Below are 26,351 nucleotides of genomic sequence, written 5' to 3' on the forward strand. Positions count from 1 at the left end.
CTCTCACAAATTTTCTTGCCAGGTAGTTACAAAAGCAGAGATTTTCAGAGATTTCTCTCCTTCTTCTTCCTCTTTTAACTTAATGGAGACTGTCATTGCAAAAGAAAAAAAAGTACTATTTGGAAACTAATCTACACCAACACCCACTCTTACGAAATGGTCGGTGGACTGGAAGTAAATCACACTGTTAGTTACTACTGAATTAATTAAAGAAATGTCAAAGCTGCCTACATAGTTTTTCTTTTATAGGATGGTTTGTTCTTGAAAATTTTCAGAATTATTTTTTCATCTCACCAAGTATTTTGAAAGCATTCATTGATTTAACAGGGCTGCATTTCTGCATTTTTTTTCTGTGCAATTTCCAAAAATAATTACTACTACTACTACCACTACCATTACTACTACTACTGCTAATAATAATAATAAAAAATTGAAAGGTTCTTTTATTTTATTTTATGTATTTATTTTTTCTGTCTCACGTCTGACTGTGAAGTGGTTGGGTGTGAAAGGACATGGGCATGTTATTTTAGTCCTGTACTGCCTTCCATGTGAGTGACAGCTGTACATGTCTATCTATATGGCTGTTATTTTATATAGCTCCTGTACAATATTATCAATCCCCTTCTTTTCACTGCTATTTTTAACTTTTTAATATAGTTATAATACACATTTTACCTTCAATTTCCCGTCATGTAGCTTCAAAGTTAGAAAAAAACGAAACAAAATATTTTTTTGCATATAGTATGACGTGTGTCATACTATATGTCACAAACATATTCTGTATCTGCGGGTAACAACACTTCACTGAAGCTACATCACACTTACACTGAGTGAAATATTCAAACCCCCAAATGGCATTGTTTCATGGCTGCATCATTACATCACACAGGAAATATCTGGATGACTTCTGCATCATTTTATGCAATTTTTTTTTTTTTTTAAATGCAGCAGGGTAGATTTGTATCTTTGGAAACTTTGGGATCTCCACTAGAATTGACTATAAAGTTATATTGCTTTGCTTGGCCACACAGTAGTGACAAATCCACCCGTGGGAGTAGTTGAAATGAAAATATTTTAATCTTGTTCAATTATTTTAAAATGTTCAATTTTATATGCAAAATACAGACGTTTCTTTATCCAAACCAATTAAAGTATAATGTTATGCAAACGTGGTGCTATGGGCGATAATAATAATTTTGTTGCTGTTTGAGTGTAAATTACGTTTCAAGTTCAGGTTGTATTACTGACATGCTTTTTAATCATAAAATCATTACTTGTTGCAGTTTTCGACGATATGAAATTACAATGCTATCTTTAATTTTGCATTTTGTCAAGCAGTGGTGGTGATTTCCTTGGTGTGATCGTGCTGCATGGATACATGAATTCAGAGAAACCAGTGAATTTTACTGTAATTCTCCCTAGGCAAGCTGTCCTGCTGTAAGTGAATGAATTACTGGTTAACTATTATGTGGTGACCCCTACTGGTCAACGACAGAAGTGCAAATATCACTGGTGGGGGGAAAAAAACTACTGTATTTTCAACAGATTTGCAGTCATGACAAATACAATCCTTTATTCAATATATACAATATAATGTGTCTGTTATTCACTTTGGCTGTGATTTTCCATAGCAATGGTGATAATAATTCCGTGGCATATAGACATGTAAAAATGAATTTGATATAAAAATTTTGATACAAAAAATAGAATAGAAAACATCTGTCATTGCTGTATAATAGAAAATAATACGCCTGTTGAAATAGGTTCTATATTTACAATAAATCTAATACTGACATAAAACCCAATTGTGTCTAAGTATACATTTACATAGGTGCTTATCTTGTGAAAATGGCTTGGAGGACACATAATGTGCACTGGCATGTGCATGTTATTTGTTAAATATTTCCCTTATGCATAGTAAAAAGCAGCCTTCAATCTTTTCTCCTGCTCTCTGTCATTTTCAGGGGCATCAATCAATATGGGAGTCCATTACAGCATTTTAATATCAAAGCAAGTCCAATATGACACACTCTTCCTCTCCTTCAATGAGAGGATGAGTAATTGTGCTATGTGAAATTCTCCTTTCAGCTAACCATTTGATTTACAAAACTGCAGATAAATGATGGCGTAGGTAGAAAAGCAGCCCATTAATTGAGCGGTGACATCCGCTCTAGTTCAGAAATGCCTAATCCAAAATTTTAGCGGCTGAACAAAACAGAAAAGAGAAAACCGTCATCAGAATCCAAGTGATTACAGTTTTCTTTTGGGTTAAGGCATTGCAAATACAGCAAATGGAAAGTGGGCTAGGCAAAAAGAATAGCTGTGGGTGCTAGACAGTCTAGACAGTACTGCTGAAAGTCATATGGTTTTAATAGAATGCAGTGGCTGTCTGAGTCACAAGCTCAAAAATATGCTAATGATATGCACCTCGTGCTGTAGCAATATGGTAGAAAATCATTTTTCAGTTTTTTTTTTTTTTTCAGTGTTGCGTCCCCGTTTGAGTCTGATGCTCAGGTCTAGAAGTCCCGTTTGAGTTTCTCGATGCTGTAGTCACTGTCATGGTCCAGTTTGGAGAGGGTCTTCCTTACCCGCAGGGCTGTGAGGCGGGCGGAGGGGCTCTGGAACCAACACTCCTTCATGATTTTCACAATGGTTGACAGGATCTGGAAACATGTGGAAAACATCAAATGTCACCTGGCCATCACCGGAAAATCTAAAGTAAGAGGTGCTGCTTCTTTCTGTCTGTGTGATGCACCATTATTATGTGTACATATGTGCTCTGTGTGTGTGCATCACGCATTAGTGTTTGTTTGCTTATCAAGTGTGAGTATAGGAGTGTATGAGAGTCACACAGGTTAAGGAGAAGTTAATGCGTGCTAATATATTGAGATTTTTTTGCACACTATTGGAAAATGTGCGCTCATATGTGCATTACGTGTGCGTGTGTGCCACCAGATGTCCTACCGGGTGGGAATGCAGCCTGTTATGCAGACTGGGCCTCTGCTGGTCCACACAAACCACCTTCTTCATCTCCTCAAAGCTGGGATCTGAGGGCACCAGGTCATAGAAGGGAGGACGGTACTCTTCCACAATCCCTTAAACACACACACACAAAAAAAACACAAACTCAATGTGCTGTTTTTTCTCCACTTCAGAAGAACAACAACAACAAAAAAAAAAACAGGCAATCATAGCAAAGACCTTGACACTGGAAAACTACAGCCTCTAGTCCTGAATTTTAAAGAGAACAAGAAACCCTAATGTTGGCAATGGAAGCATTATCAGCTTCGGGAGGAGATAACCATTGACCTGTTGTGGTTTGTCTCATATATTTGCAAAACAAGGATTTCATGTCATGCAGGACTGAAATAGCACTCTTGGAACTCCAGATAGGCTCAAGTGGGAGTTCAGTAAAGTATGTAAAGTTTGACTAAACAAGCGAACAGGGAATGATACCGATTCCCTGCAGGCTACACATGGATAGACATCTGCAAGGCCTGCTGATTGTGTGTGTGGCGCACATGCACGCACATCTATGGTTGCATGTGTGTTTCTGTCTTCACCATGTGTACTTGTGCACATATGTGTGCGTATGTGTGCGTATACTTGCATTTCCATTTGTGCGCACGGGCATCTGGACTATGTGAGAGTGAGTGCTGACACCAGATAAGACTGTTTATAATTACTGCAGTGCTAATCATGAGAGAGGATAGTAGAGACAGACACAGCCTCAGCTCCACACAGACGACCCAGCTAGAAAAACACCGGAGTGCTGAGAGACATGGGGCGAACTGCCTCCTACACATACTCTCTTCCAGAACCAGACAGACATGACAGGGAAAATTTATGTCCAAAATTTATATGGATGGCTAATGCAGGGTAATACATTAGTATATGAAGAATGCACTGATACATGACTTTGTGTATCTTTTGTCACCTCAAATCTAAGTGGGTGAATTCTAATACACCGGGTCAATCTCCATATATCTCTGAGAATAATTGCAAGTGCTCAGAATTCCCATGGGAGGTTGTTATTTGTAGTTACCATTGATGATGGTTCTGCGGGTGATTTCCCAGAAGACCAGGCCCAGAGCCCAGATGTCAGTTTGCTTGTAGGACTCGAAGATGTCCATGCGAATGCTCTCATCCAGCACCTCAGGGGCCATGTAACGCTTGGTGCCCACACGAGGGTTGTTGCCTACATCCAGGTAATCACTGGACTGAGAGTGTATCACTGCCAAACCTGAGGAGAGAAGACAGACAGAGCAGCCTTTTATTTAGCAGTCTAGCACAAGCTTCAGTTTAATTGTACACAGGGGTGAATTATCAAAGTCAGCATTAAGTGGCTATTTAATCGTAAAACATTTAACATAACTATCAGCAAAAATTGAAAAATAAAACACTAGAAGTCCAATAAAATGATAAATTATGCATTATCTTCTTCTTTCTCCCAGCTCTCACCGAGGTCAGCGATGCAGCACTGTCCATTTCGTTTAACCAGGATGTTTCGACTTTTCAGGTCTCGGTGGGCTATAGCTGGCTTGCCCTGGGAGCTGAGGATCTCAGTGTGAAGGTGGACCAGGCCGCAGGCCACAGAAAGGCACATCTTCAGGCAGCTCTCAGGATCCAGGCTGCTGTACTGCAGGAAGTCGTAGAGGGAGCCCAGCTCGTGAAAGTGGGTGATGAGCCATAGCTGGGTGCTGGAGTTCTTCGACGTCATGTCAGAGGCTATGAAACCTACAGAAGGAACAGAAGATGGTTGTTTTACTGTCCATCGCATCTGCTGGCATTCAGCTGTAACTTCCTACAGAGATGATATCTATTCATACTGGACTCCTGATCAATAACAGGAATTGAGTGGAAAGAAAACAAGAATAATTTCTTTGGGCCTGTATTCTGCCACCTTACCCAGTATGTTGTCGTGTCGGAGCTGGACAGTGTTGTAGATCTCTGTCTCTCTGAACCAGGACTGCTCGTCCCTGGAGGAGAAGATCTTCACTGCTACACTTTCACCCATCCATGTTCCCCTCCACACCTCCCCATATCTGCCCTTACCTGGGGGCAGAGTGACACAGCAATGTTTCCTCAGGTACAAACAGGAATTTCCTTCGGGATGAATAAAGTATCTATCTATCTATCTATCTATCTATCTATCTATCTATCTAACCTGCCTATGCAACCTTTCTAATCCTTCTGTACAAATTTGATTTATTCTGTACAAACTCACTACCATCCACAACTTAATGATGTTGGTCTGTATCAAAAGTTCAACTAGTAGTCTTAGTGAAATATATTGGATATTGTCCAGTTTTTGGTAAATCACAAATGATGTAATTGTAAAGGAGAGACACAGGACACAGAAGGGACACAGAAGAAGGGCAGTGGTGAAGAAGTTCACTGACCGACACACTCGACCAATGAGATCTGTCTGGCCATAGTCCTTTGGACCAGATAGGGCAGCCCTGTCCCACTCCCTGATGTGCAAAACTCATCAAAGATGTCCTGGGGAGAGAGAGAGAGAGAGAGAGAGAGAGAGAGAGAGAGGGAAATGAATGAATGAATGAATGAAAATTCTCTTTTGAAAAACCTTTAACAATATCTTGTCTCATGTCTAATGACTCTTACGCCGTATGTGGGGTCATCTCCACTGGGCACCTTGGGCATGGTCACATCAGGGTCCTCAGCATTGCCCAGTCTGCAGTGTGTCCGTCGGGAGCGCAGCCACAGCAGCACACCACACCCCCCAGTAGCCACGATCAGAAGCAGCACCAAAGGTACCGCTATCCAGAGTAACATGCTGTTATTTGTTTTTTCAGGATCCCCTGGATACACACACACATGCACATTTATGAGTTTAGAAAACCAGTTGCAAACATCTGAGTACATTATGGAGGGAACTTCACTTAAGAAAGAAGCAACTGAATCACAGTACCTTGCAGAGCCATTCAAATGACATTTACCCTAAGAGGCCACAAGGGGGAACCACTTACTAGAGGGATGTTTTGAAGCACAGTCCACTCAGAACAGAGAACTTGTACATGACATGAAAAATGTCTTGCAGACTGAAATCATTCAGGTCAGTTCATTGATTCAACAGTTTAATGCATACCTAGTGTTTCTCTTAACAAAAATCTAAATAAACACATAAATACAAGTTAAGATTTGCTGGGTATGCACTGATCGGGGGAGGACTCTGGGGGACTCCATGTCTTCCTTCCTTCCTTCCATTTTTTCCTTACTTCAGCTGCACCCATCTCCCCGCCCGATGCCAGTTAAACCCCACCTATGACCCTTAACTCCGCCTCAGACCTTGGTCAGCTCTGGCTGGCCCATGAGTATTCGGTGCGCCATTAGCACCTGGAAACTGACCTCAGCATAGCCGCACCTTGGCGCGAACAAAGGCAGGAAGTGACAATGGAAAAGCAACTGGCCTCTGCTAGCACTAGGACGTCCGCGTTTGGTGTGACAGTGGAAATGTGGCTAACGACACAAATCCAGGAGGCTGAGTGCCACTCTGGTATGTCAAGTTCCAAGGATCTGATGCTCAAACATTATTAAGCCATGGCTTTGGTTTCTGACCTGTTGGCGGAGGCGCTGTGGTGAAGGCATTGCACCAGTTTTCCAGGCAGCATTGGACAAAAACGCCGTCAAAGGAGGTGTGGCAGTTCTCCATGCGGTTCTTGTTGGAGAAGCAGCCCCTCTCTTCACGTCCTTGCACATTGACGAAGAAGCAGATATCTCCTCTGCAAGTGCCGTTCACACATGTGCCTTTCTCATTCTCGCACACACACAGCAGCTTCCCGTCATCTGGAGATGACGGGAGGGAGAGGCAGTCTGAGGGAGAGGCAGAGGCACAGCAGACAGGGTTGATAGAAATAGAAGCACACACATATACACATACATGAAAGCAAACATGCAACAAAACACACATATGCACACTCTTACCAGTGCATCACAAATTGTGCTGTGTTTTTTAAAGACACTGAATGTCTTTATGCTTTATCTTTTAAAGATCAGAAGTAAAGAGGCTACTAATAAAGGGACTCTGGTTTCCTTAAGGGGAAACCCTTGTGGCAATAGAGAGATATGTTAACTACATTTCCTGGCAGCCACAAGATATCGCAGAGAAGAGCAACTATAGATGTGGTTAACCAGAAGAGGTATTTTTTGTGAAATTATATTGTGTGTGAGGTGTATGTGACAGAGAGAGAGGGTCAGAGAAGATAAAAGCTGATTCAAGAGGAAATGGAAAGGTTGCTACAGAGAAAGAGCAGCAAAGACAGAAAAGTGAGAGGCATCACTGGGTTGCTGTGCTTATGGCAGTTTGGGGACTTTTCACATCCAAAAGGCTCCAATTTAGCATCTTGGTACTAAGATCCTCTGAATCTGAATCTGAATCTGAAGGTGTGTTTGTGACACAGGGGCCAGGTCAGTTAGGAGAGGCTGAACTCACGGGCACAGCAGGAAGACACAAACTTCCTCTCTGCTATTGTTCCCATGATCGTACCACCAGCACATCTCCACTTTATTTGGCTGTACACTCAGTGCAGCGTAACAGAGAAAATGCTTGCTCACATACACAGGAGCAACCATAAATCATCAAACATCAAGTCACACACACTTATAAACTACACACCCATATACACAATGCACAGTCACATAGCACACACTCCACAAAGCATCAAACAGATAGATGCTTGTTTGAAATGCTTAATTAATGGGTGAGTGGAATGTAGGGAATTCAGCGAACCTTTCCTACGTCATGGCTCAGTGGACAAAAGTGTGTGTGCCTGTGTCACCGTGTCTGTGTTAGCTCACCTGCATGGACAGTAGAGATCCACAGGAATACCCCACCTAGCAACACCCTAAGCAGAGCAGAGTCTCCCATCTCTGTAATCCAGAACAAAAAAAAAATGTAATTATTAAAATTAATATAATTAAATAATGATTACCCAAAATTATTGTGTGACAGTGTTGTCCCTTTGTCAGGAATGTTACAAAAAACAAAACAAAAACAACAGCAATAATAATGACAATAATTTAAAAACCGCTTTGCAAAACAATGTTAAAAAGTGCATTGTAACAATACAATGAAGCATAAAAGTCAGGACAATAAAACAACAATAAAAAAAAAAAAAAAAGGAATAATGATAATCCAGATGTTGAATATAACACATTAAGGGAAAGACAGGGCATTTCTCTAAGCTACATGAAAAGACTGTAGTATTTCAGATTTACAGACCACAACATCTTTGCGGTGTGTATGAGCAGCCAAGCAGTGTTGTGGCGTTAGCATCTCTGCCCTGACAGGCCAAAATAGCTTCTGCAGCAGCAGAAGGCAACAAGCACAGCCCCGATTCCTCAGCAGAGGAAGCTATGAGGTCAAAAACAACATTGCCAGGGTCCAGCCTGTCTGCCTGCATTGTAATTGCGGCGGGTGGGAGAGGGGGCTTAGGAAAAGGCTGCTACAACAGCATTCTGTACAACCACTTAGAGTGTGTGTGTGTGCGTGTATGTGTGAGACTGTGTGTATTGCTGTGCTACCCAGGCTCCAGGCCTGTCGACTCCTCAACTGCCCCGCTTGCAGAGTAAATATTGATGGCTATGCTTCCTGCCATTGAGAGGCCCCACCCGGCTGGCCAGCGAGACTCAGGTCTGCTCATTGTTTAGGGCTGTGCTGCCGGCGGTCACGCAAGCAGGAGGGACGTCACACAGGCATTCTTACTGCTGGAGTGCACTCCACTTGACACCCAGGTGGGCCACACTCTGTATTAGTGCACTTAAAATATGAATCACAGGTAACTGAGTATTTTCTGAAAACTTTAGTAAAGCCCATGAGAAGAGCAATAATAGCTGTGGTAGCACAAGACAGTGTAAAAATATCTAATGTATAACAGATCTTTGGATGTTTACTTTATTGTTGCATGTTCAAGGGGCCTAGCTGTATACACACGGCTTGTTGTGAGGCTGGAAGTTTTTATAAACCTCGTTTGCTTTTTTTTTTTTTTTTTTTTAATGTCATATACACAATTTAGTAATTTGCATGTCTTCTTTCTGTGTCATGATCATAATTTATCAGTTATTTTGTAGTCATTGCTTAATGTTAATAAAGCTAAACTAACTGTAATGGTGCTTGATCCTGGTAAGCTTTACAAAAATGAAAAAGCACTGAATGAGAAAGTCAGTAAAATAGCAAGTTCCCCACTGCCCTAATAGAAACCACAGACTTTTCAATTTCCTTACTCAAGTCAAAAACCGGAATAACATAGTCATGTAATGAATTTGAAATGGCTGAATCATCAGAATGGAAAGCTGTCTTAGTTCATTTTGCTCTCTTTGCTCAGTCCATTAAGGCTGACACATACGATATAATTACAAGCTGTGAACATCTGCGGTAGATTACAAATCTCTGCAAGTAAACAGCATGTGTTACAAGCTTTGTAACAAGCCTAAATCATTAGTTTTTAAATCACCCAGAATCTGGAGCAATCATAATTTATCTCTATGACCTCACATCACTGAAATGACAAAGTTGAAAATGTATATTTTTAAGAGTGACATAGTTAATATGGTCATCATAATGGTAGAAACATACAGGACTTCAACTGTAAATGTCAATGAGACAGGGAAACCGCATCTAACCTCTAGCTGCTACTCTCACGATACTTTGTACCATCATATTGTGCCATTTTTACACTGACATTTGTGAATTGTATATGGTGAACTGAAGTTAAACAAGCTTTCAGTCTAATCTGGTATAACATTTTTCACTTTCGTGTACAATTCCTTGAGCATTGCACCATGTGGCTTCATGAACAGCCAGCCATCATATTGTGTCTGTGGTCATAACAACACATGTCAACACATGTAAAATGTGGACCCTAATATTATTTTTTGTCTGTGGTTACGTTTTTTTTCTGTGGCTCTTTTGTGGTTACAATTTCCTTATTTCAAATATAGATAGCTGTTGTTTGGGAGGCAGTGAAAGCCACGAGCGGTTCAGCCATCCAGTGAAGTTAGGAACTGGTTGGTTTTATTCCACACTTTGACCAAGACGTCCTGGCAGATCCCCTTGTCAGTAGAGTCCAAGGAGAAAACGGTCTTTGTCGGTGCGGGTTGTCAATTCATTACACTTCCATTTGCATGACAGCTGGCAGCATCATATGCAACACCTGAGCGCTGTTTTGTGTTTCCTGAGGCCAGTCTGAAGAAGTGCACAGTTCGAAAGGGGGAGGTGCGAAAAGGTCAAGTCCAACCTCAGGTACATCTAACACTTACGACAGTCTTCTTAGAGCTGACCGACTTGGAGCTGCCTCCGATCCTGTGGACAGAGTTGTTCCTAACTGGTTCCCTTTGGGGTAGGGGGAGCAGCACACTTGCATTCTCTCAACGTTTCTCTTGCTGTTGTCCTTAAAACTAAACAGCCGCTGGGCACTGTTTTATCCATGGAGGTATTACATCGCCTGGTAGTGGATTATTCTTTGTCCCTGTCTACTCTACAACTGATTTTCCATGCTTTTCAAAATAGTGAACTTAGTGCCAAGAAAGAGGGACTTAGGGACTTTGAGAAATTGCTTTGTGGAGCCATTTTCTGGACCACATGTAACCTTGTAAACACACCAAGCTGTAAAGGGCAGGGGTGGTGGAGGTCTTGGTGGTAACAGCAGTATTCAGCAGTAGATTTTGATTTGCTGTGATATTAGTGCACATGTGGAATAGCGAGAGTCTTGTATAAAATGGTAGTGATGTCTGCATGGGGTACTGGGTTATAGTGTTTGTTCACAACAGATATCTTTGCAAGACATCATGCTTTTTTCTATGACAAAGTACAGCATCATGCAAAACTAGTGTATTGCCATGAAGTGGGCAGCTGTCACCCTCTGCTGTGCTGCAGTGGCGCCACCACGACAGGCCAGCATCAGGGTTACTTGTTGGAATCTGGCTTCACATAGCTTTAATGTTAAAGTGATCCACAGGAACAGCGATGGCGGTCACTGATTCCCTCTGCTGTACAGGGGACTTGGTCGTTGTTTGGACGGGGTAGGAGGGGTATGTGCCAGGTGTGGCAGTGACTGCGCATTGTTGGGAAGGTGGAGAGAGCCAGGAGCGGTTCGACTGGGTACCCAGGTAGACAAGTAGACACATGTCCACACAAGTGATAGCCTGGAAAGTTATAGGAACTTTCCATGTTATCATTGCATTGCAGGGGACACTGATATCAACAGTGCTGGTGTGGATTTAGTGGTCTTCAGCCTTTTTGTTTGTACCAAATAGATACAGACTGAACCAGAGAACACTCCCGCAGTGTCATTCCTGGACAGGCTGAACGTTGTCTCAATACAAAAATTATTTCAAATCAATAAATAAATAAATGAAACATCAGGAGATGACTGTATGTGTTTGGGACAGGCAATGTCTGAGGCAGGCTGTGTTAGCTCATATAGAAATATGTTTTCTAAAACAGGAAAACAAATCATTCAATCTACAGCTTGATCTTTACTTGTTATAAAGAGAGAGCAGCATGGCCTACTGCTTGTCCATCAAGTCGGCTGTAGAAATCTTTTATTGTAAAAAATGTATCAAATACACACAGCTATCTTGCATGTCAGCAAAGAACTAGGGAAACCTGCCTTGTGCTTTCATGCACCAAACTGATATTTGAGGCTATGGTAAGATTAGAGGCAACTATCAAATTAGTACAGCTGTTTAATGTGGATGTTTTTCCTTCCATTGCTTTAATATTTTGATGATGACTTTGTTGATTTTACTACCTCGGTGCATTTATGCTTTTCAAAATGTATATTATATACTCTCACTGTATACTACATACTCTCAGTGGAATTTCCTATTCTAAATCTAAGTGTCAAATCAAGCTGAAATCAATTACAGCAACTGCACTAAACTAGGTTATTTCCTCAACACTATTTTACATGAGCTATCCAAGTCTGATAAATGTGTCTGACAAGCAACCTTGAACCTTCCTGGTATTAAAACATATTGTGGGAGTCCAGCTCAACTGATGAGAAAAAAACTATCCCACTCAGATCTAACATATTTAAAAAAAAACCATAAGACATATTTAACCAAGCAGCAAAGAGTGAGTGCTTCCTGTATCATGTAGCCGACATGTCTGTGGCGGTTAATCTGTGGGTGCACTGGAGGCACAGCATAAACACAACTCCACCCACAGAATTACCTTATTCTCAGTGGAGCAGCACCACTGTCCCTGATTTCTCTAGGCATCATATTATTCACCATAAAGTCGCGAGACAGAGGGCAGCTGTAATCACATTTTGCATCACAGGCTGACTGCTATTTAGACTCCAACAAACTTCCTCTCTCTGCTCTCTCCTGTTTGTCTCCATTCTGTCCAACGCTACACCCGTGTGACCCGGGGGAAAAGATCTACTGACATCTCTTCCTCTCATCTACAAAGCTTTGACTTGGGGGAGGGAGATCTCTCATTCCATCTGGATGACTGTGTGGCTCGTGGTGGATGGCGGGGGCACGGCTAGCCAGCTAAACAATACAAGTCACAGCAGCTTCCCGCAAACCCCTCCATAGGGCCTCATCAAACCAAAAGCTCCATCTCTGGAAAGCAACTTTTAGCAGTGTTACTGTATGAAATTGCTGCTATCACATGGCTTAGTGGGAAAGACATCTCCACGTCCATCCGTTCTGATGGTTGCCAGCTGCAAATTTCTAATGATTGTAGTGCTTTGTGTATTTGGTTCCGTAACATACCCGTAAATCTGTAATCCACTGATTGTTGTGACTGTCTGCTGGTTATGATGAGCGACTGGAATGACTGATTGTATCTTCATTTCACAGACAAAGCTAGGCTTAGCAAGCTTTATGCCTCAATTACTGTGTGCATGCTCTCACATGCATTCTGAGTTACTTGTGAATACATGTTGGGGAAGGAAGCGGTCAGGTCTCTTCAGTGGAAGCTGATTAATTTCTTGCAGAGACTTCAGATGCACTCATATGGGCCCTCAATTACAAAAATAAAAAATAATAATCCAGATTTGGAGGTTTGGCTTTACTGGATGAGTTGGAGTCACACCTGAGCAAAGAGGCATCTTTCCTTGAAATCAGGTACCCTTATGTCTACATTTACCTGCCAGCACCTAGAGTACCTTTAAACAGTCAAAACAGGTCAAAGTGTACAAGAAGAAAAAAAAAAATTGACTTCTCTTGGTTGTGCTGGTACTTTCATCCAGCATTAGTCAGAACTCAACCAGCAAAACTTTCGGTGCAGTTCTCCTCACTGCAAGGGGACCCAAATTTACCACCTCCCACTTGTTTCGAAAGACTGAATCTGGCAGAGTAGGCTATAGGCGAACATATTGCACAATGAAGCTGAAAGGAATATAACTTATGATTGCTGGTGAAGGTCTTGCGACATGTGATAACAGTATAGTTACAGAGGTAAGTAAAACGAGACAAATGAGTTGAAAATAAAACATAGACAAACTGGTTAAACTCGGTACGGGCGCAGGTGTGATGAATCTGGTTTAATTTGGCGTGACTCCACAGTACAGGTAGACCCCCCCTGTCTCCACATACACACACACTCACACACCTGTTGGTATCCACATCTGGAAACACGTGGACTGGTTGTGCACGTCAACCACTACTTTGACTTCAGAATTACAAACTAGAACCAAGGCTAACACACGGCATTACATTTACAGAGAACAGAAAAGTGGTGTTATGCTACATTACCTGTTTTCCACTCGCCTCTTCAAGTTGACAGATGCAGACGCCGCACGTCTCCCATATCAAAGTTGGCTTTAAGTATCCTCCGGTTGCGTAGTTCAACGCGTTTCAACTCAAAGGCACTTAAAACACAAATTTCTCCATTTCAAGAGCAGGGTGAAGCGTTTTCACGTCGTCGAAACGACTCGGTTACAGATGTTTAATCAAGAAACAATCAAGAAATCTCACATCCTTCGCCGCTTTCGGGGGGACTACCAACCGCCCTTTTTACGCACGACACTCCTAAAGTCTGTTGAAGTTCGTCCGCAATTTGCCCTCTTTTCCCCGAAAATTAAAACCAACCAGTCAGTCCGTCCAGGTTCGCGGCAGTAAATACTTGAAAATGTGTGAGCTGAGCCAAGTAAAAGAGTCTGGCAACCATGTCGCGGCCGGACGACGCGCGGCGAGCTGTATCTGCGTCCAAATCTGCCCTGATAAACCGAAAACACGAAACTGAGGTTTGGAACCGCATCAGACTTCTTCCGCCTCGAAAACGGCGCAACTAACAGCGTCCTGTAAGTGCCCTCTTGTTAAGTAAGACATTTTTTGTCTGTCCGTTCCCGATCTAAAGGCAAGATTACAGATTTTAAATAGTATACAGATTTGTCCCACCCCTCATTGTCTCGCACAGGGTCTGCCTGGAATGTGTTCTCATAGCGGTTTTCCTGTTGCTTTGCAAACCTCTCATTTTCCTTTTTCCCCTGTGGACTGCTGTCTATACTGCACTTGGGAGGAATGCAGTTTAAAGATTTCAATATGATATGATAAAAGCCGGTGATTAAAAATACTCTAAGCAGCTATGATGATTTAATCTGTACTTTAAAATCTTTTTTATCTTTTATTGAACCATAATCCTGCTTCAGAAGTTGAACACACCAAGGCCAATTCATCGCTAGTGTATTTATAGTTTGTCATGCTTTCAGCAGCAGAAGGCCATAGTGATAAACTGATGACTTTTAACCTGCAAGATATTATTCTATCCTGCAGTGTATTTCTACAATATTTCATAATGTTGTTTAACCTGATTTTTCCCACATTCACTGCCAGCTAGGCAACAGCAACAGAGACTGACCTGAAATTGTCTTGCTCTCTAGGAATGGGGCCGGACACCAAGAGACACCAAGGCAACAGTCAGACAGACATCAGAAATGGAGGATGACATAAATCTGCGGTCAGTGCCTCTCTGTCACAGCACGCCACCCATATATTCTGCTATCAAAATAGTCATTGTGTTTTTTTTCCTGGCAAAAACAGAGCTTTTACCCTGCCACAGAGTTTTTTCCATGGCAGACCATTTAATTCACCCGAGCCTGAGCGAGATGCCTTCATGTGTGCAATATAAATTCCCTTCCTTGTTCTCAGGCTCTGTAATCTCTTTGCTCTTGGCCTATGGCTGCAGACAGCTGGGAACTCTCACATCAGCTGTCTTGTAGAGAAGAGGGCAAATTGTTTTTTTTTTTTTTTTTTTTTTTTTTTTTTTTTTTTTCTAAATCAGCATTTATTTTTCTGTCTGGTTAATCTCTGTGATTCAAAGAGCCGCTCTTTCTCAGCGTTTAGAACAAGCTGACACAGTGTGCCATTCCCCCTGGGTTTTTTCTAAAATGCTTCTTTTTTTGGTTTGTTGTGCAATCCACTTGAGTAGGGGAAATGCAGTTTCAGTAGCGACATTAGTTTATGCTTACACAGTTTGCTTATTACACATATTCTAGCTAAAGATAAGTGTTTATGAAGTTTCAGTTGCTCGTCAACTTTAATACTACACAAGCAGTCAATGGGTTTGGTTTTGGTGTTAATACGAGACACTTACAGTAACTTGTTCTCCGGTGATTGGCAAGACCTTACCTTTTCTAAGGGCGTCAACACATGTAAAACTTGTGTGTTCAATATCTGAGGCCTCAAAGATCACAGTGTTCCTTCACTGACCTCTGTGGAGGCCTTTTGTTTTAGAGTTGACTTTAAATTGACAAGTTCCCTTTCTGCAAAGAGGAAATAGCCCCAAATAGTAAAAATACACCGTGAGAACGCTTTGTCATGTACCCTATGTTGGGATGATCTGCGGATCAAAATCACCAGTTGCCAATAATTTCAGTTTTTGCAGCTGTCCCAGTTCAGTTTGGATACATGAAATGTTTAGAACCATTAGCATGAACAGATTTTCATGACCAATAATCCAGCCCCATAAGCCTGAGACATAATTTGAGCCAATATTTTTTGACTCATCTTAAGCAGCTGTCCTCATACTTGGTCGTCCTTGTCCTGCATGTTGCAGGTGTCTTGGCTTTTAGGCCTTTTAATCACACATAAAACACTAGTTGTTATGTAATAATGCTGCACATTGGCTTAAAAGATTACTGGCCCGTGTAATCAGCCAGTCCATGTTACATCTCGAGAGCCCATTATAACCTCCCCTAATAAGCTCAGGGGTAGCTTTCGCATGACAGCAGATTTACGGACGTGACACATCAGAAAAACAGAAACATTAATGACGTGGTGGTTAAGGAAATGTTTAATTTCTAATACATTTTTATGTAGTCGGACTGCTTCTAGTTACCTTATCATAACTGTTATCAATAAGGTCATACAGTGGATTACCCAAACTCAGTAGTGTTGTCTGATTGCTTTCACTCAATTTGAGATAACGTTGTCATATTTGAGGTGTTGACCAGATATAAAAGTGTGATGCAGATGAGGAAAAGCAAAACATTACATGGTACAGGTAATTTAAATCAGCTTTGTAAACAAACAGTGTCCTTTCTTGCTTTTGGTGAACAAATATTCAAAGTGTCTGTAGTCAGAGCACATTATGGAACATACATATTACATTATAATATGTATTCTGCTCAGTTGTGTATATAAATCTCATTATCTGTAGTATTACCAACAAAAAGATTCCTCAGCAAGTTTAACATTATACACAAATTTCAATCCTGTGCCCTGGTAACAGAACCTCATCAAAACGGAGGTAATTACTGCTGTTCTGGCCTATAATAAAAATGTCTGCCACAACAGAACGGCCAGTTGAGAGTTTTCTGACAGGTGAGTGAACAAACTACAAAAAACACATGTCAAAGATACCTCGTCTCTGTTTATTCCAGCAGTCCGTGGCCTACTCTTTTAAACTGTGGCTGGTAGATGCATTTACTGAAAGTCCAGGCTCATTGAAATCTGGGTTATGGCTAGTGCTTTGGTTTCATTGCAGTCAAGCAATATACGTTATGGGACTCTACATGGAGAGTGTTAATAATTCTTAGTTTGGTAAATACCCTCGCAAACATACTTGTTTCTCAAAACAGATTCTGAGATTTCAGACGTATACTTTTAATATAACTTAGCTTTCCCACATGAGTTTATCTACAGATTCGTCAGTTAGGAGTTGAAGCAGTGAATCCTCTCAAAAACGTCCATATAGCCCCAAAACAAAATAACACAAATCACCTCTTCAGCTTCAGCTTCAAAGATGCTGAAAAAAACAAAACATCATGTTGAGTGAAGTTCACGCCGTGCCAGTCTCACTTCTGTATTCCAGAGGAGATTGAGAATCCATCGATATGCCTCATCACCAGCAGCTCATTTCCAGAAATGTCCTTGCATTTTGGTTTTCTTTTCTTGCAGCTGGCCTCAGAGACCTCGATAACTGCACACTCATGCCTCTTGCATGGTATTATCGTGGAAGACTCTCTGCCGAAAGGAGTAACTGCCTTACTTTTTGCTTGATGCACTTTGTTGCTTGTTTTTCCTCTCCTCTTTTTCCTTTTCACGCTGCTTCTCTCTCTTCTTTTCTTCTTTGGCCTCCTTGTACTTCCAGACAGGAGGTTCAAGGTAGCCCTTTTGCCTTTTCTTCTTCTTCTCTTTCTTTGGAGTGGGCTCCCCAGACTTTGTCACTTCAATCTTTGGGATACAGCCTGAGGGGAAGACGCTGTTCCTACGTGCCATGCTGCGGGGAATGAAGGTTTTAATACCACCAGGCTCCATGCTTCCCCTGCGATCATTGCAGCAGGAAGTCAGAGATACAGAGGTGGCTGACAGAGAGGAAGGGGTAGCTGAGGTGATGATGCCAGTACTGTGGCTCACAGTACTCTCCTCCAGCTCCTTGCTGCTGTGCTTGGTCAGCAGGTCAGGAACGGCCAGCCGTCGCTTGCCAACCACCGGAGGGCTAGTGGGGCAGAGGGGACGGCAGCCAGTTGCTACTAGGGGGCTGTGGATGCCTGTGGTCATCCGCACCATATGGTCCATGACCCCATTGTCTTGGGGATCCTGAGGGAAGCTGAAAGTGAGGGTGTCTTTTAAGCGCTGGGTTAGCCTCTGACCGGTCGTTTTGGTAGCAGTGGCCTTAGCTACCATATGCTTCAGATCAGGCCACTCAGGAATGTAGGTTTCACAGAATTGCTCAGCAATAGGATGAGCCTGTAGACGCCGTAGTCTGTTCAGAGTCTCAAACCTTCCTGTCTTCAGGACCCATTCCTTCAGGCCTTTTCCTCGGACCAGATCCATCGCATTTATGTCTGCACCTGCATGTGGAAAAAAGGAGGAATGAAATGGGGGTAAACAAGGACATGTGAATTATCTTTGGATGTCATATGACAGAATCAGTTGCTAAATAAACTCAATAAAATTACCCCACCATGTGGTCAGTGTTGAAACACAGTGGTCCAAATAGATGCAGAGCATCACATTCATAGACACAGACCACGCTCTCAGGCAAGAGTAGGATTGTGTTTAAGTAGCTGAACGCAATATACTACATCAGGGCAGATAGCCAAGGCTTTACTCCAAGGCTTTATTTGATTGTAGTAATCTAATTTAACCATTATTGGAGAGGGGGACTTAGTCATGTCTACATCTGTCAATCAGTTGTCAGGGCTTTACAAGGAATGCAAGGATAATTCATTAATTTATACCCTGCAGATGCTTCAAGTTTGCCTGTGACTAACACTAGATTGTGGATTGATGACATGTTGCTACCTTTCTTTGACTGAAATATGAATAGAAATCAGAGGAAATTTTCCATAGCTATCCTAAATGAGTCCTTGTGAGTTTACACAGGGCTAATCCTTTCAGCCCTGAAAAGGACAGCAGAAACGGACCAGATTAGCTCACGGATCAGAAAAAGATAATGTCCTGTTTCATCCTTTACAGCTCTTTTTCATTTTGTGGAGCTTTGGTATATGTTTTCCAGTGTGGGTTCATGAACCACAGGTGACATCCCCATAACACTTGGTGATGTTACTGAACGTCATACCAAAACCTTAACCATTAAAGCAAGAGCTGTGAGGGGTTTTTCCCTAAATATTTTCCCCCTGTTCACGATTAGCAATAAAACAGTTTGAAAAAAGCTTGAAATCTGATTGTGAATCATCACGATCAGATGTCTATATAGATAAGAATATTGCAAAAAATACATCACAACAAGGACGTCATACATGTCATTCCTATGATCGGTTCAGTCTAGATCTTTGCACATAACGTCTAAAAGGTAGCAAGAAGAGAGACAAGTTTTTAGTGCCTTCCCAAAAAACTTGACAGATCTGCTCCATTGACAGTGAACAGGAAAGGGAGATGTAGAGAGAGATGTACAATATCATCATTCTCTATCATTTCACTGTGCAAAAGCAATACATGGCATTCCATCGTTCTTCCTGTCTGAATGTATTTGAGAAATATTGTGCAGTTTATGAGAGGTTTTGCTTCTTACCGTGCATGAGCAGGGCAGACACACACTCTTCACGGCCCTGTAGACCTGCCTTGATGAGGGCTGTGAAGCCACGGGGATCCCTCACCTCGGTGTCCACCCCAGCATAATAGTTAAGGATGTAGTTCAGAATGGTGATGAAACCTGGTTTGGGGAATTTACATGTTAGTGTGACAGCCTGAAATTCATTTGGCGAGCAGGTTGAGTAATTGTGTGCTGTATATGGCATTTAACATACCTGCCTGGGCCGCAATCATGAGGGCAGTATTGCCATCATTGTCTTGGTGGTTGATGTCTATTAGCGGACATTTGTGGAGCAAGTACACAATGTCTACGAAACCCCTGCTCACAGCCAGCATCAGCCCATTCTAGTAGGAAACACATTAGAAACAAAAAGACCATTGTAAGGCCACAAAATATTAAATCATGCAATCGATTTAAGTAGGCAAGTAGAGCACACTCTGATTCTGTGCTACCTTTTGACCCAAATGTTTTTGTCCCAGAAAGAAAGAGTTCTCGGGCTATAATAAAATCACTTTCCTTGTGGAATAAAAAAGGAAAATAAAACCAAGCATCTCACCCTGCCGTTGATGTCCAGCTCCATGACCTCTTCCTTAGTGACTCCTCTCTCCAGGATCTTGCGCAGGGACCAAGCGTCATTCCTAGCACAGGCCTCGTACAGCGTTTCAGCTGACCCCACGTGCTTTTCCTCCCTTTCATAGCTGGGAAGCACAGAGTCATCTGAGAGCACGCTCATGGAGTCAGAGTCGTCACAGTGGACATCACAGTCTCCATCTGGGCCGTCGCCCAGGTTGGGGTCATCACTCACAGTGGCCATGGGACCCCCTGCTGCCAGGGCTCACGCCAGGGAGAGAGAACTGCTGGATCACTGCCACATCTAGAGGGGACAGATATAAACTAGTCATCCAGTTATTATGGACACATTACAATGTATTATTATTTATTTGTATCCATACTAGCATGCAACATTTCTTCAGAGAAGCTATAAGAATGTGTCATTTAGCAGTATCCATTCTGTAGTTTATTTGCCATGCCTCTCTTGAAAATTGTATAAATAATTTAATTTTTTCGACATCTCTGCCTTTTTTGATAGTCATCATAAAGAGGCAGGGGAAAGAGAGAGGATGACATGCAGCAATGGTCCTGGGCTTGGATTCAAAGTGGCATGCACTCTACCAGGTGAGCTACCGGGCGCCCTGGGAATGTTTTTATTTTTACTTTTTTCTATTCTTGGAATGAGTATAATTCACTAGTTCCTCTGCGAGTACAAGGCTAACATCAGAATGCGGTTGCCTCTGAGGTCAGCATCTTAAATAGATCTGGTGGCCTGACAAGCCCCTGTCCCGTAAGGCAAAATGCCTAAAGAGGATGAGGATTTTCACCTCAGGGCAGCCTCCCTGTGAGAGCAACTGATCCGTGTATGTTTTACAAGATGGCTAATCCTCCTGTATAAATTTGTTGATGTTTACTAACTGGCTCAGGCTGTTCTAGAACATAAGAAGAGAGACAGCCCACTGATTGCAGCTCTACCAGCATAAACATCATGTCACTATATAGAGTAAATGAAGCTTGCAAATGTAAACATGTATGCATAAAAATGTATGATTATATGCAATGTACTGCAGAGGACTAAAGATTAAATAAAGGACAAAGAAAAATGTATGAGAAATGTAGGATTTGCTAAAAGATGAAATAATTCTGCAAAACTTCAGCATATGAAAGTTCTATGAATGAAGGCGTAGTAGGAGTGTGCTGGGTTGAGAAAGGCCATATGGTGCCGGAAGCAAAGGGAGGCCAGGCCAGCGACAGCATCTGTCATGGTGGCTTAACCGCGCCACACTGCTCTGTAGTGCAAGTCCACCGTGGTACCCACCGAGCTTAGAATTTACAGCTCTTGTGTGCATGTGTGTGTCGCATGTCGATCAACATGCTTCATAAACATTTCAGGCTTTGTGAAATACATTTTGAAACCCAGGACAACACTGTGTTTGTCTGGGTTTGAATGAAAACATGGCTAGAACCGCCGAGGTTCAGTGATTCTTAATGCTTCCACATTTTTACCATCTTTGCAGATGAGAGACAGAGACAGAAACAGCTTAAGTGCCTAAGTGTCTTAGTGTGAGTGTATTTGTGTGGTTATGAAGAAGCACATACTAGAAAACTTTTTTAAATATGCACTTCTCAAGCTGCCATGGCTCTGCAGTCAACATCACTAGACCTTCTCCAAACTATGTTACTCTCAATGGACTGTACTGCACAGAATGAGTTTCACTTCAGCTAACAAGTATTCTTGCACGCAAAGTTATTAAGGTAAAAGCATCTTTTGGGTAAGCTCTTGGAAAAAGCTAGATGGAAATTCTCTGCTCCTTTAATCCCACAAGCCTTTGTTTTTATTCTAGTGTTATTTTTCCTTGCAGAAGAATGAAGATCAGTATCACCCAAACTCTTTTCTTCTCCTTCTCCTGGTGCACAAACACGCAAGACTCCTACTTTCACACTGCCATTGTGCCCTAGACTTCCTACTGAACTCTACCCGATCTCATCACACCTCTTCCTCTGAATCCTGTACATAGAAATGGGGACATTCATTCATGTGGTATCAAAAGGCTATGTAAACTGGCCCCATCTGTTACAGAGATATAGACTGCCCCCTTCTGACAAAAATTCTGTGTGGAATGAAGATCTCGATCAAGCAGAAGATAATGTGTACCCATTAGTGCTCAAGCAAAAAGTGCTAGCATGAAATTATGATCGCAATCCTACTCGTGCCTCAGTCTCACCCTGAAAGGAGTCAGTCCATTCGGGTTGTCCTCTTCTGTTTTTTAATTTTTGAATTGCTCTTGCTGGTTAAGACATCCCCATGCATTGGAACTCCACTCTTCCTGTTGGCTCTTGATAGAAACTGGCAAAGTTCCCCAAACTGTTGCCAGCTTTAGTCTGCACCCTCCCTCCACTTTCTCCTCCTGGCCACTTAGGTTGCCGGATCGGCCCGCAATCTTCCCAGGTCCCAACATAGACCGTGCTGCCCTAAGTTAGGCAACGTGCTCTCTCCCTCTCATCCTGATTACAGGAGATTTGCGGATTAAGAGGTAGAAACAGGCAGCGGCCAAGCTTGTTCTCCTTTCAGTCTGTGGAGTTAGACTTACGGCTTCCTCTCTCTCCCCCCTCTTTCCCTCCCTCTCTCTTTCTCTCTCACATATCTCCACAGCTCTTTCAGGATCTGTCCATCCCCAGCTCTTTCTCCCCGTCTGTTGTGTCAGAGCAAGCCTCTCTAACTGTCCAAAATGAGTGCTGTGATTGAATCATGGAGGCTATGGCTCCACAATCTGCCGGGCTGGTGAGGACCCCCTGCCTGAATAATCCCAGAGTGTCTGCGTGCTGGGAGACGGTCTTGGTTCTGTTATCCCATGGAAATCCTTTGCCAGGACAACAAACTAACCCTGCTGTTTCTCTAAACCAGAAGGCCTTGGCAGTAATTATTCCCATGACAGAGATGACACACAGAGACCTGCATGGAAACACAAGAGCATACTGGGATGTGTGCACACAAATGCACAAGGACAAAAACACTACGCACACACCTTACACCCGACTAAGTCGGAGCAAGCGCTTTGCAAAATCAGCATCCAACATGTTAGCATTTCTGAGAAAACAACAGACTTTACAATCTGTAGCTACCCAAAGTATTTGTCCAGTGCTCTTACGTCATGTTTTGTGTTGAACAGATGTAGAGAGAGTTCATGAGAGAGACTGCATATTCTCTTTGTCAGTGGCTTCATAGAAAACTTCATTCAACCGATACAAATGTCATAAATAGATTAAAACTACTTGGGCATCCCAGTGGCTCACCTGGTAAAGCGTGCACCGCCCAGCCCAGGCCTTTTGCTGCATGTCATCCCCTGTCTCTCCCTTACCCCCCAAAATACATTTACATTTGCTTTTCACCATCTGTGCAAACTATGAACATACCTTTTAACACCATTTAATTTGTGAATGGGACAGCACAGGTTGACAGATATATTCTGTTTTCAGCAATAAGGACATTGTGAACTCTCCCTGTCTCTTACAGTGATATAGACTGCCCCCTTCTGACTAAACCTTAAAAATACAATGCTGAGACACGTGCGCCTTACATTGCCGTGGCATGCAGTCAGACCAGCTAATCAGACTGCCCATGTCTAAAATAGCCATAACAATAGTCCTGCTAAGAAACAGCAGTCTACACCTTCTGTCTAGGTAACCACCAAATATAGCAACAAGCATGTAAAAAAGCACATCCTGATTATGTTCAACCCCCATTTCTCCACATGGGGGGTGTGACATATACGGTATATTAACAAGTAAATACAGTATAGTCTTCATCAGCATTGTAAATGATCAATATTTGTCAGAATTTTTCCTGGTCTTCCTCAGGTTAAGCCACTATGAAAACTAGACAGTCTTTCAAAAGCACTTTGTCGTGGAAGTGGCTGATCTGCTCTGAAGGGTTAACCAACAATGACATGCTGTTGATACCAACCAACTGAGTCTGGCACACCTCCACAGACATAATCCCACTCAATCCCATTATATATCCCAGCCAATTGCTTATCAGAGACTGTCTCTCCGGCTCTGTGCTGTCGGATCTAAACGCTTGACAATAGGCTCTCCCATTAGTCGAAAGGCACTATGTTTAGTAACAAAAGCCTATGTTGGGTCTGGACGCCTTACCGGCTTGTTTTAAAGAGGCATAAGAGCATCGATATGACTTACAGGAAGACTCGAAACAAGGCATGGTTGAAAACAAAGTTGAGTTATGGCTTATGTATGATCAAAACATCTTGAGAGGAAGCGAGGCAGAGGAAAAGGAAGTTGGCTTGGCACAAAGGCATGAGGTGGGGATGGGGTGAAGGGGTAAGGGCAGAATAAAGAGCAAAGATTTACAACTCAAAAAGAAACCAAAACATGTTTAGAGGAGATGTGTGTCTTATGAAAAAGTGAGACAGTGCCTTCAACACAGATACTAACAGCCATTATTTAACCGTATTCTTTCTTTGATACCACAAGAATGGTTCTGCTTTTGCACCAGATGAGGGCAGCAAAGCACACTCAACAAGCTCCAACAGTTGGTTTGTTTTCATCCTCCCAAAATAACAAAGGCTTTGCACAGGTTTGCCAAAGAAAATTGAACCGATTTCACATATGAATACTAATTTGATAGATGTATGAGAGAACATTTTGTTCAGATCTCCAGTTCTGAAATTACTCAAAGTTCCCTTTCGTTGCCACAATTACTTCCTTGTCATTTTGCAAATTCCTATCGGAGTCCTTGAGAGTTATTCTCTGCAAAGGTCTGGTTGTACCCTGGTGCAACTTGTCCCTCACCACCACAAATACCCAGCAGAGACCAGTGGTAGAGGAACAGCACCAGGGAAAAGGCTTGGGAAGCGAGGAACTAAGTTTAGCAAGCAAACTGAATCTAAAGACAGCCATGTGCTGAGCTAATATTAGATCGCTGGCAGTCTCTCCAGAACCGCTCTTACTAGTGCTTGGCTCAGACTCAGACAGCATCTGCTATATTATTTCCAGCTATGTGGCTGAAAGACAGAATCCCCATCCTCCTTTATGCGGCCCATAGCTCAGCCTCTTGTCCCGAAGAGTCCAAAAAGTCTCCGTTTATCAGCAGAGTGGAATGAGCCTGCTTGGAGGAAGCAGACCTAAATTTGACCATGCAAGGCAAGGAGGATATTTTGGATGAAGAGAGAGTAATCATCATGGAAAGTTGAAGTTTGGAGTGTTTGTTCCTTAAACGAATGCCAGGTAAATAAGGAATGAGCTCATCATGCACAGATCTGCTCTTTAAAGGGATGATTTAAAGGGCTAATTTGTTTTGTGGGCGCAGTTCAGATGTTTCCACCATCATTTAGCATCAAGAAGGGCCGGGAGACTTGGGTGGTTGTGCTGTTGACCTAGTACTAATGTCTGATCTAAGCTCTCTCTAGTCTCAGTAATATTGAAACAATAAACTTCTGTATGAACACACAGCATTTTCTTTTCTTTTCTTTTTTTGTAAGCAGTGTCAGCCCTCACAGCTCAAAGCCAAGTACTCCCACATGCACTTGTATTTTTACCCCACAATGCTAGTAAATTTTGCAAGCCCTTGATTGTCACCGCTGACCTCCACCGAACACCACCGAGACCTGCCAAAGTCATTCAACTACTTTAACAGCATTTGACTAGCTCTTCTCAACTCTATTGATCTTTTTTTTTTATTAAAGAATAAAGGGAAACCTATAAGTCTGCCCTGGATTGGTGAAAACACGGGCACAGTATATCATTAATGAAAGTCAAGTAAATCAGATCCCCCATGACGTTTTGAAAGACCTTGTTTCAGACGGCACTTTTATTTGTTAATATGGGAAACGGCATATTTCAAGCATTATGAATTATGCCTTAGTCCTAATTGAAGCTATCTCATAAGAAATCCATCACATGCTCTTTTGATGTTAACATTATGTTCCCGGAAGAGGTGTTTGATACAGCTTATGTGTTATCAAATGCTCTTTGACATCAGGCATTTTCCCGTTCAGTTTTAAGCGTGCAGCGGTCCAGCTGCTCTGCGAGAGTAAGCCTTGATCCTTTGAACTACAGCAGCTATGGGCCTCTTTCCAAATCTCCGTTTTTATCAAACATTTCAGAGAAAGTAGTCTCTACTCAACTTAAAGCTTTCATAAATAATAAGTAGATCTTAACTAATGTTGGTCTGCTGGTAGAATAATGCACAGCATGGGAATTGCCCTCATATAAAAAGTCATCAAAAAAGATCTTCTTTACAAGAGCTAAAGAAATAAATGACAAAGGCAGAAAATGATTAAAGAAAGAATGAAAACAAAGCACTAGC

At 42.2% G+C, this 26,351-nt stretch overlaps 3 protein-coding genes across 5 annotated transcripts in view; 1 reads left to right on the forward strand and 2 right to left on the reverse strand.

Moving 5' to 3' along the window:
* Positions 1 to 1,513: 1,513 nt before the first annotated feature.
* Positions 1,514 to 14,261, reverse strand: acvrl1 (activin A receptor like type 1). The gene is made up of 10 exons (XM_030054911.1): positions 13,729 to 14,261; positions 7,819 to 7,890; positions 6,580 to 6,834; positions 5,626 to 5,822; positions 5,403 to 5,502; positions 4,909 to 5,055; positions 4,462 to 4,737; positions 4,046 to 4,243; positions 2,965 to 3,095; positions 1,514 to 2,663 (listed from the first exon to the last, which is right to left on the reverse strand). The coding sequence occupies exons 2-10, from the start codon at positions 7,886 to 7,888 to the stop codon at positions 2,517 to 2,519; spliced, it is 1,521 nt and encodes a 506-aa protein (XP_029910771.1). The 5' UTR covers positions 7,889 to 7,890; positions 13,729 to 14,261; the 3' UTR covers positions 1,514 to 2,516.
* A 1,983-nt stretch (positions 14,262 to 16,244) lies between these two features.
* ankrd33aa (ankyrin repeat domain 33Aa) lies at positions 16,245 to 20,317 on the reverse strand. The gene is made up of 4 exons (XM_030054912.1): positions 20,031 to 20,317; positions 19,689 to 19,818; positions 19,454 to 19,594; positions 16,245 to 18,269 (listed from the first exon to the last, which is right to left on the reverse strand). Exons 1-4 carry the CDS (start codon positions 20,286 to 20,288, stop codon positions 17,461 to 17,463), a joined length of 1,338 nt encoding a protein of 445 aa, XP_029910772.1. The 5' UTR covers positions 20,289 to 20,317; the 3' UTR covers positions 16,245 to 17,460.
* A 26-nt stretch (positions 20,318 to 20,343) lies between these two features.
* The window catches only part of arhgef25a (Rho guanine nucleotide exchange factor (GEF) 25a), a 59,070-nt gene continuing 53,062 nt past the window's right edge, over positions 20,344 to 26,351 (forward strand). For all 3 annotated transcript variants that reach the window (XM_030054907.1, XM_030054908.1, XM_030054909.1), the window contains exon 1: positions 20,344 to 20,650. In XM_030054907.1, coding sequence (XP_029910767.1) covers positions 20,609 to 20,650 — 42 coding nt within the window. In that variant the 5' untranslated portion in view covers positions 20,344 to 20,608. The remainder of the gene's footprint in view (positions 20,651 to 26,351) is intronic.

The sequence above is a fragment of the Myripristis murdjan genome, chromosome 7, assembly GCF_902150065.1.
Source record: "Myripristis murdjan chromosome 7, fMyrMur1.1, whole genome shotgun sequence".
Classification (NCBI taxonomy): domain Eukaryota; kingdom Metazoa; phylum Chordata; class Actinopteri; order Holocentriformes; family Holocentridae; genus Myripristis; species Myripristis murdjan.